Raw genomic sequence first — 11,353 nt, 5'->3', positions numbered from 1 at the left:
AATGGTTTTATCACAGATCCTGTTACGGTACAGGAATGAAAATAAATGTTGAGCAGAAAACATTAAGGATGTTTGAAATGAAGCTGGATACCATAATGGGAGAATTAGGGGACAAAATAGATGAGCTTTAACAGGTTAAATTTGATGTGCTTGACTTTTCATATGTTCTTATAAATTCCTGCTTGCCTCAAAGATATAGCTGATAACTGAGGGAAATGGCCACTGAGGTGGTTAATTTGACAGTGAATTCACCAAAAAATTGAACTGTGCTGCCTCCAAATTGGTCTTGGCATGAAACTTACTCCTGAGGTATACTTACTTTATATTGAACCAACTGGGTGCCGTGTTTATATTGTCCACTGGAGGTCAGACTTAAGCATATATTGACTTTCCCTTGATCTCCATTACACGTTTAACTGACATAAAGAGGCAAGCCCAGAAATCCATTTCAGATCCAAGCCCAAGGTGTGTCTGGTCGTGTTAACATGTTACAGGGTAGACAGCAGAAACAGAGGAAGTATGCATATAATTGGAAGAATCATTGCAAAGTTATCCCCAAAGTGCCGAGAAGAGTCCAAACTAAGGAAACAGAATGCTTAAAAAGCTGGAAGTGTTCAAGAATCCTGCTCTGTTCTGCATTGCTGGGATATTTTGCTGATCAGTTGCCATATATTGTTGAACTTTTCTAGTCCTCTTGGGAATTTTTATTTAGCTGCATTCTCCCATTGGGAGCTATAACTGCCAAATTTCTGCTGGTAGTTTGCAATTACAATTTTCCAATAATTATCTTGTATTTTTGGTGAAGTAAAGGACTGGGTTAATGGGTTCAACTTTCAACTTCAGTAGGGATGTAAAGGAGCGATATTGGATCGGGCGCCCGGTTTAAAAACCACACCTGATTGTTTTCTTTCCATCGACTTCACTGAAAAGGAGAATTGAGCGGGGGTATGATGGGCAGATGATATTGAATGTTTGAAGCCTCGCCGAAGTTGTAACATATATTCATTGTATTGTCAATTTTTTTGTCTGATAACGCTCCTGTAAAGCACCTTGGGATGTTTTTACTATGTTAAAGGTGCTATATAAATGCAACTTTTTTGTTGTTGTATTGAATGGAAAAATAATCAACACTAAGAAGGCTTCCTCCTCCCCAGACAATTAAGAGTTCAATTTATTAAGACAACATCAATATTATGCTCGAAATGGGCTAGATTTCCCTCCGTTTGCTAATTTTGGTAGAAAGGTAACTCCACTTTAGATTCACATCTACTTATCAGTAAAATTATTGGGCAGAGAAAAATATACTGCAATATTATATAAAAGGAGTAAGTCCAAACCTGATCACCAGCTGTGTACTTTACGATGGTTAATGGAAGAATTGATTTGGCAAATGCAAAATGGTGGCCAGGAATCTCCTCACAGCTGCTCCCGCTCCTGAACTTTCCACCACACTTACAAATTACAACAGCAACTCCGAGGAAATTCCTAGCCTATGTTTGACAATTCACCACAAAACTATGCAAAGAAAGTTAAATGTAAAGAATTTTTAAAAATGACAGAAAATAGATCCTATTGAAAATTTATTCAGATCATCTTTAAATTATATTAATATTCAGACAGTAATGTCCAGCTCTGGCATTTACAATTGCAATGGAAACAATATTTTATATATAATTCAAACTACAAGAGGCACAATGCATATTTTACAGGCAAACATGAGGTCAAAGGCCATTTAGGTTTCAAATGAACGAATGGACACTCCATTTGCTTAACCAGTGATTTAAAAACAATCTTATTAGTATTTTAAATTTAGTAAATAAAAGACATTATTTTTACATGAAATGTTATAAAATTGTGTGAAACTAACATAACTAATTGGTTAATTCTGTACATTCTTCTTGTTTAAAATGACCTTTTTAGTGGATTTATAGTTTATAATGTTGTATAATCAGTATAATAATATTATTGGCAATTGTACAGCATCTTTCCTATTGTAATGTCTCAGATCTCTTTGTACAATAAATTATTTTTTTTGAAGTGTCTGTTGTTTTGTAGCATTGTTATTGAATGTGTTTGGAAATGGAAATATAACAGTAAAGGACAGAGATGGAAATGCAAGAGGCTGCAGTTTTCCTTTCCGTGGGAAGACACTCAATCGTCATTACCACTGTAGTGAAATCTATATTGGTGAGTTTGTAAGCAGTTATAAAATGACACAAAAATCAGCAAAAAAGGGCTTTAGTTGGTAGTTGAGTTCTGTATTGCAATTATAATCTTTTCGATTCCCATCTAAACAAAACATTGTCCATTGAAATTAAGATATATTTTTAAAAATGCACCAAACTGATTTAGAGAACGTTAAAGGAATGGAATAATTTCACAGCATGAGTCCTGCAAACACCTCATTAGAATGAATGGCATGCCATTGCTAACATTGCTTCATAACTTTACTGATTTGATGCATTTGCTCATTTATTGTGACGGAAAGTTTTAAATTGGTTTAAATATATAGAGGGGAGGATAAACCTGAATAATGGTCACGCACTGGATAAAAACCCACTGTCAGAACAGATTTTCTTTTCCTTCTTTATGCTCTCTCAGCCATACAGACGATTGTGTATGTGTGTACTGCAGCCTCATTGATCGCATGACTTTAAATGAAGTAGGAGTGAGTACAGTCCAGAAAGCGTAAAGATATAGGAAGGAATCTTCAGGGAAAGCAAAGAACCAGGGGATGTACTTGTGTGTGACAATAGTTTATTTTTTCTTACACTACAGACCTTTCTATTCAAACCTTCCACTTGATCACTGCCACTCGGGACCTAAAAATCCATCAGAAGGCTTTACCTAATCACATAAGCACCTGGCTTCTTGTATCAGGAAGTCGGAGTCCCACAAGGCCTCCGCAAACAAGGACAGTGGATGCCAGCAGGATCGGGATTGCTTTGGTTATACCAACCAAGGAACCAAAAATGAGATTTCCAAGTACAGTTGCTGCTTTACACAGGGCATTCAAGAATCCGAATCCGGTGGCTCTGTTAAAAAATTAAAGAGCTTATTATCTTCAATGAAATGCATTCATTTTTGCTGAGAAGTGAAGCAGACACGTATTACACATGGTAAATATCAAATGATTGTTCGGGTCATTTAGCTAAGATTGAGTCACATCTAAAAAAAAATTTAAAGAAAAAGTAGCTTTAAAAAAAGCATGGATTATTTAATCGATATAAAGAGGGCTGTTGGTTAAATGAGGAGAGTTTAGGAGGCCATTGTTCAGAAAATGTCAGCTGCACCACCTTGTTGCCAATTGTTAACAAGTGGGGTCGATTTTCATGTGTAATGTAAATTGGGCAGGTGGTGGGCAGGGTGACTGGACACCTGCCTGATGTCAGTAGAGTCCTGAACCATTTTGATGGCTGGGCTTTATTTAAAACAAGAGCGAGTTACATGCATGTCAGTGGAAGGACACCCTCAAAGCCTCCTTGATAAAGTGCAACATCCCCACTGACACCTGGGAGTCCCTGGTCAAAGACCGCCCTAAGTGGAGGAAGAGCATCCGCGAGGGTGCTGAGAACCTCGAGTCTCGTCGCTGAGAGCATACAGAAAGCAAGCGCAGGCAGCGGAAGGAGCCTGTGGCAAACCAGACTCCCCACCCACTCTTTCCTTCAACGACTGTCTGTCCCACCTGTGACAGAGACTGTAATTCCCATATTGGAAAGTTCAGTCATCTAAGAACTCAATTTTAGAATGGAAGCAAGTCTTCCTCGAATTCGAGGGACTGCCTATGATGATGATGATGATGATGATGTTAGTAGCGGTATTTTCGGTGGGCCCAATGCCTAGTTTTATCCTTAAAGCAAGATAAGTATGCATTAAAATTGAAGAGTTTTTGGTGTTATTTTCTGTGATAGATTTCTCTTGTAAGGCCTCCCAGGTCCAGTGATATAGCAGTGAACGCTCCTATGAAGCAGATGAGGACCTGGAGACAAATTCTCTTCCCCACAAATGGCAAAAGGGTTCCCAGGCAAATGCTGCAACAGGCTGAGACATAAATGGCTGAGAACATCAAAGCCAGAAACATCATTCCCAGGACATGGGTGCAGTAGCAGAAGAAGCTCAATGAGCTTACCAAGAGGCAAAGGTGAGAATTACATTTTATTATCTCTTTTTCTCACGATAGAACCTTGCCACAACTGCACCCGCCACCAAAGGCTTCCCTCTTCTGCTCCTCATGCTTCTCTTCCAATCACAATAGGACACTGCACCAACTCTCCTTTTCATTCCGAGCACACATTTGCCTGCGGCTGCTGCTGTCCTCACAAGAGGAACAAACAGCATTCTGCTTTTACTTGGTAACAACTAGAAAGTATTTCACTCTTCTGCCAACTGTTTTCATGTTCACATTGGAGTCACTTTCTTGCACATTACCATCTGCTCACAACTTGCTGCTTTTCCCTCTCAGTGTACACGCCATACAAAGCTGCCTCACATATCTGTGCAACTCTTTGCAAGAATTATATACTAATTCACTCCCACACTTCTTTCAGGACAAGTGGCTCACAACAGAAAAGAGAAGATCAGAACGAGGAGAGGACCATGCTCTGATGAGAAAGAGGAAGCCTGGGGCAGGGTAGCAAAAGAAATATCAGGGATGATGAGGCTGGAGGCCAAGTACAGCAGGGTGTCTGCCTCTTTCTCACACATTTTCTCTTTCTGCAAGCAATCACACATACAGGCAATGTGGCAACTTGGTACTGCACTGTGCTGCACTCATGTGCAACTATGTAACCTTCCAATTACTTGAGCCTTGTCCTTCTCTTCCTTTTTCAGGTGCATCCTACGACTCGAGCTCTGCTGCGAAAGAGATGAAGAGGGTCCAACCCTGCAAGGATGCACCTGCGCTCACTTTATCCTTCCCAAGCACAAGCACAGAAATCGGCATCCAGATAGGATAGAGAGCAACTTAGAAGGGCATGCACAAGGTGAATCACTTAGCACGAGTGAGCGGGAGCTGATGAGAGTGGGCCAAAAGATGGCTAGCCAGAGGGTAAGCTCAGCTTCTAGTTCTGCTGAAGAGGGAAGAAACGCAGACTTCAGCGGCCCAGACGATGTGTCCCAGCGATTGCTTGAAGCATTGCACAACTTGTCTAAAAGCAGGTCATAGTGTATGGAGGAGAAGCTTCCCCTGACTTCAATGGAAAGGAAAATCAGGCAGGGTGTATGTAATAGGCATCTGATCTGCTACTGCCCCTTTTACACACTCACTGAAATGGAATTTCATTCTCCCCACGGTGGCAATGTTGTATGCTCCCAGGCCAGGGTAGATGCAGATCAAAATGTCTTCTATTATAGAATCGTTTGGGGACGGTAATATCAGAGAGGTGCAAAACTTTGCGTCAAGCACGGAAGTCCTGCCCCCGTCGATAAATTTGGCTTACCGCCCCGGACAGAAGTGGAGTATGCTTGGCAGGGCTACACACTGGGCCGTGTAGCGCTGCCACATCCGAGGGGCTCTTCCCTCAACTAAAGGGAAGGGCCCACGCTGCGAAAGAAAAAGGCTCCTACTGGACCACTGGGGAGCCAGGGGTGCTGCGCGATCAGCCCGGCACTCAAGCAGAGTGATCACGGCTACGACCCTGCGAAGAAACCGCATGATGAGCAGCAACGAAAGGGTAAGTTTTTTTTTCTGCATGCGATCACCTCTGAGAGAGGGGGTGTAAGCCAATTTAGGGGCCGGGCGCTAACGGGGCAATGCGCGTGGTGATGACATCACGATCTCCAGGCACAGGACACAGGGTGCAACGCTGTAGTGCCGCCGCTAAACTCCCACCGAATATGGCGGGAGTCGTTGCCAGTGTCGTGCCCGAGCGATAACGCAGTTGCGCCAAGTTCGCGCTCCCCGTGAGCATTAACGGGAGGCGCAAATGCACCAAATTTCTAGCCCATAGAATCATAGATGGATATAGCACAGAAAGAGGCCATTTGGCCCATTGTGCCTGTGCTGGCTCTTTGAAAGTGCTATCCAATTAGTTCCACTCCCCTGCAGCTTTCTTCTCTTCAAGTATTTATCCACTTCTCTTTTGAATGTTATTATTGAATCTGCTTCCACCATCCTTTTAAGCAGACCACAACAACTCACTGCATAAAAACACATTTTTCTCATCTCACCTCTGGTTCTTTTGCCAATCACCTTAAATCTGTGTCCTCGGGTTACCGACCTTTCTGCCACTGGAAACAGTTTCTGCTGATCAAAACCCTTCATGATTTTGAATGCTTCTAAATCTCGCCATAACCTTCTCTGTTCTAAGGAGAACAATCCCAGCTTCTCCAGTCTCTCCACATAACTGAAGTCCCTCATTGCTGGTCAACATCATCACAGGCGGTCCCTCGAACGAAGATGACTTGTTTCCATGAGAGTTCACTAATGTTTCAATGAAGGACCTGATGTTCCAGTCCTGAACTCCAGTTGAGGGAGTGGAAGATGCCTGTGCGTGAATTTTTTTAACGTGTGGTGACCGTTGCACATCAGCCACCACACGGGCTTGACAGAGCTAGGCCTTTATCCAGTGGCAAGGATTAACCAGGACGACTGGAGACCTGCTCTGCTGCACAGACCTTGTGCGCACACATATCGCAGTGTGGGCAGGTCCGTGCTGCCCCATGGCCCTTGGCTCTTCTATAGGCTCCGTACCCTCATTCGCCGCGCCTCCGCCACGATGTTCCAAGGCCCGACGCTCCAGCTCTACAGCCCTGACCTGCGGTGGTGTTCTCACACAGGTCGGGGCGGCCATCGCTGGTACCATTCTAGTGAACCTCCACTGCACCCTCTCTAAGGCCATAGCACCCTTCCAAAAGTATGGTACCCAGAATTGGATCCAATACTCCGGCTGAGGCCTAACCAGTAATTTATAAAAGGTTTAGCATAACTCCCTTGCTTTTGTACTCGGATTTTCGGCTTTGCCGTTTTCGGGGCAAAAACGGAGGCGGGACGGAACAGTTACCGCTCGGGTAATGTTTGCGCTGTGTGGAGTAATTTTTGCCATCTAGGCCCTGTGCCGGGGTGCAATGAAAAGGGAGGCATTGTACAACTTTCGCAGCGCAGAAACGGGAACCTCGCCAACTAAAGTGTAGAGTGCGCTGAGAGAGGACTTGGGAGGGGAAATCCCCCCCCCCCAAAAAATTCACAAAAACATTAAAAAAACATTGGCAACACCACCACCATACAAATCGCTTCAAAAAATAAAAGAATAAACACTGGAACTTGCCTTTTCTGCACTTTATCTACCTCACCGCCGCCGACAGGGCTGTGTTTTACCTGGCGGTCATCGTGGGGCATGTTTCGGGGCGTACGGGTCAGGTGCGAGCTGAAACTACTGCCGGTGTTGCAAGGAGAGCCGTTGCACTAGAAGCACTGCCGCAAAACCTGACTGGAGGATCGTGACCGGACCCAAATGACTCACTGCCCCATTTTTCGCTGCAGAGGGTCAAAACCCGGCGAAACCCGGAGCGTAAAGTACCCAAAAATCCAGCCCCTTGCCTCTGTTTATTAAGCCAAGGATCCCATATGCTTTTTAACAGCCTTGTCAACTTTTCCTGCCACCTTCAATGATTTTTGTATGTATACCCCCAGGTCTCTCTGTTTCTGCATCCCCTTTAAAATTGTATCCTTTAGTTTGTTTTTCCTCTCCTCATTCTGCCTACCAAAATATATCACTTCACACTTCTCTGTGTTAAATTGTGTCTGCCCATTTCTCCCATGCCCATGTCTGTCTATGCCCTCTTGAAGTCTACTATAAAGAAAAAAGAACAGACTAACTATTTGTGCTAACTGCTTTCTGCGCATGTGTCATCCCGAGTGAAGTTTGCACTAACGATTTTCTGCGCATGCGTCATCCCGAAACCGGAACCAGAACCAGAAGTAGGGCCCTGAACATGTTCATTCCCAAGTCGCCAACCGAGCCCCAAGCCTCCGACCGGGCCCCGAGCCACCCGTTGAGCCGCAAGCCGTCGGGCCCGAGCCTCAGACCGAGCCCAGGTGGAGGTAGAGAGAGAGAGAGAATGAGAGAGCTTTGGTGGGGGGGGAGGGAGATAGAGAGAGCTTTGGGGGGGTTAGAGAGAGGGAGTTTTGGGGGAGAGAGAGAGAGAGCTTTGGGGGGGAGAGAGAGAGCCTTGGCGAAGGGGGGGGGGAGAGATAGAGCCTTGGGGAGGGGTGAGGTGGGAGAGAGAGAGACACGAGGGGGTATTGGAGGGGACAGAGTTAACTCAGGGAAGATGGATCATGTTCTTCCAACCCCCTTTACACCCAAACCCGATCTTACAAGGGACATCGTTGGAATGGATGAAATCCAGAAGTCACGACACTGTCACTATTCACTTCATACCCAATAAACCTGTTAACAATCTGCACACAATGCCCATCTATGACGGGGGGAGGGGGTAAGGTCATGCACTTGTGCTTGGATAAGGGACTTCAGCTGGTGGAAGAATGCACTTGCACTGGGGTAAGGGACTTCGGCTGGGGGAGGCAGCACTTGCACTGGGGTAAGGGACTTTGGCTGGTGGAGGGATGTGTCCTCTCTGTGTTCGAGATGTGTCCTTTCTGACTTCTGAAGTCAAAATGGATCATTGTTACAATGTGCAAAGTTAGGCTGGGCGGTTCCATTCACACATTCCAGAGAAACTTCAGGGTGTGGCTTATCCTCCAAGGGGACCAATCAGCAATGGGTCATGTGATAATGGAGAGCCAATCAGAGAAATGGCTGCCATTCAGTTAGTACAAATAAATGCATCCAAAAAAGAAATACTTACATTCATATAGTACCTTTCATGACCAATGCACTTTACAGCCAATTAAGTACTTTTGAAGTGTAGTCACTGTTGTAATGTGGGAAATGCGGCAACCAATTTGCGCACAATAAGCTCCCACAAACAGCAATGTGATAATGACCAGATAAACTGTTTTTATTATGTTGATTGAGAGATAAATATTGGTCAGGACACCAGGGATGACTCCCCTGCTCTTCTTGGGATCTCTTACATCCACCTGAAAGAGCAGACAGAGCCTCGGTTTAATATCTCATCTGAAAGACGGCACCTCCGACAGTGCAGCACTCCCTCATCAATGCACTGGAGTGACAGCCTTGATTTATGTGCTCACAACCTTCTGACCCAGAGGCGAGTGTGCTACCCTCTGAGTCACAGCTGGCACATGGACTGACTGGTTCTCTGCCCCTGCGTCAGCTCATCTGCTGCTGAAACCCTGATCCATGCCTTTGTTACTTCTAGATTCACTATCCTCTTCACTGGTTACTACATTTCCAAGTTTTTGCTCCCTCAAGTTGCCTCAGTTCCTCCTCATTGCAGAAGGTCCTCCTCTCCTGCACTAGTGTGATATTTTACAATTTCCCACTCCAGTTATGCTGCAGTCTTTCCAATGGAAATTGTCAATTTAGTGCCAAGTTGAGGAACTGGATTAAGACCAAGGAAACTCTCATGCTATCAGTGTGGATTAGATTCAAAATATGATCCTCGTGGTGAAAGCCATTGCACCACACATAATTGACCCTGTAAAGTTTTATGATTACTACTGTCTATAAGTTAATGGAACTGCTTGCACAGGCACCCTCAAGTGAGGAGAGTACAGCAGGGCTCTTATAAAAGAGGCTGAAAAATGTTCCAAGAATCATTCAATTATGAAACTGGACAATAATCTAATTATTTAATGTTCATTTTCTTAACTGTATTATAAGAGTTATTGTTGTGTTTCTGTAATTATTTTAAAATCCTGCTGGTACATAGTCTGCCTCAATGATGTCTGATTGGCCTTTTGCACGAATGCAGCTAATTCGACTGTCGGAAGGTTAATTATAGAAGCTGCCAGCAGATGACTAAAACATTCCCTTTCGTTATTCACATCCAGCAGCATAACTTATTATTAGACACAAAGATGATTACACATTGTTTCAAAGATGTCATTAGAGATGTAAAACTAATTACAGGCTGACTGGCTCGCTGCCTCTGCCTCAGCTCATCTGCTGCTGAAACCCTCATCCATTCCATTGTTACCTCTCGATTCAACTATTCCAATGGTCTTCGAGCTGGCCTCCCACCCTTATATCCTTTGCTTGCCAGATCTTAACTCACACCAAGGTTCCCTTCATCGAACACCCCTGTGCTCGCTGACCGATATTGGCTCCCGGTTAAGCAATGTCTTGATTTTAAAATTCTCATCCTTGTTTTCAAGAATATTAATGGCCTCATCCCTCCCTATCTCTGTAATCTCCTCCAGTCCCACAACCCTCCGAGTTCCTTGCACTCCTCCAATTCTGGCCTATTGCGCATTCCCGATTTTCATCGCTCTACCATTGGCGGCCGTGCCCCCTGCTGCCTCAGCCCATTGGTCTGAAATTCCCTCCCTAAGGCTCTCCGCCTCTCTGTCCTCCTTTAACACTCTCTTTAAAATCTACTTCTTGGTCACCTATCCTAATATCTTCTTATGTAGCTCGGTGTCAAATTTTGTTTGCTAATGCTCCTGTGAAATGCCTTAGGGCATTTTGGTACATTAAAGGTGCTATATAAATGCAAGTTGTTGTTGGATTATGTTATCCCAGAGCTGTTGTTGATTTATGATCTGTTTCAGCCCTAGGTTAAAACTATGTTTTTGCTGTCTGAAACAGAATTGATCTTTCACAATTGTACAAATGAAAAATGTAGTATCATAGGCCCCTACATTTAAAGGAAGGTGGGGAAGGAGTGGGGGTGTGTGTTTGTGGAGTGGGAGGGGACTCCCGGAAATCCCAGGAACATGATGGTCCTGCCGAATTTAATGGCAGGATCTCATTACCATTTTTAAAATCCATTCCCCCCCGGCAGAAGACCAGATTGAATACAGCTGCCGGGCAGGGAAGCCTGTGGTAGAAGGCAGGAGCCAGGGATCATTGCGGACGGTCCCCAGCAACTGGGAAAGATCATGGATTGGTGGAGTGGGAGTTGGACCAGCAATCGGGAGGGAAGGGGGACCGGGAAACATCATGACCTAGAAATTCAAGCCATTTGCGCATCCTGTTAGGATCCCCCCGGGGCTAACGGAGCACAAACGACTTTGCGACCGGGCGCGGCGCAGCTAATGACTCCCACTAAATTTGGCGGGAGTTTCGCGGTGACGCTACGGCATTGCGCTCCAATCTCCCGCGCCCGGAGATCGTGACATCATCGTTGTGCACAGTGCCTCGGACCCTAAATTGGATATCGCCCCCTGAAGCTGTGCTGGGTGATGACAGCAACAGCTTCAGGGGCGCATCCCACTCGCTGGTCACTCGCGGGGCGAAACTTAAAGGGGTGTGTTGCATTTTTT

General features: G+C 44.8%; 1 protein-coding gene across 5 annotated transcripts in view; it reads right to left on the bottom strand.

The window, feature by feature from the left end:
• Nucleotides 1-2,048: 2,048 nt before the first annotated feature.
• Nucleotides 2,049-11,353, bottom strand: part of sv2ca (synaptic vesicle glycoprotein 2Ca) — a 257,495-nt gene continuing 248,190 nt past the window's right edge. For all 5 annotated transcript variants that reach the window (XM_070868721.1, XM_070868543.1, XM_070868632.1 and 2 more), the window contains one exon: nucleotides 2,049-3,035. In XM_070868721.1, the coding sequence (XP_070724822.1) occupies nucleotides 2,852-3,035 (184 nt within the window). In that variant the 3' untranslated portion in view covers nucleotides 2,049-2,851. The remainder of the gene's footprint in view (nucleotides 3,036-11,353) is intronic.

This window comes from Pristiophorus japonicus, chromosome 1, assembly GCF_044704955.1.
Source record: "Pristiophorus japonicus isolate sPriJap1 chromosome 1, sPriJap1.hap1, whole genome shotgun sequence".
In the NCBI taxonomy this organism is placed as follows: Eukaryota; Metazoa; Chordata; class Chondrichthyes; family Pristiophoridae; genus Pristiophorus; species Pristiophorus japonicus.
This window is presented reverse-complemented; position numbering and strand designations above follow the sequence as displayed.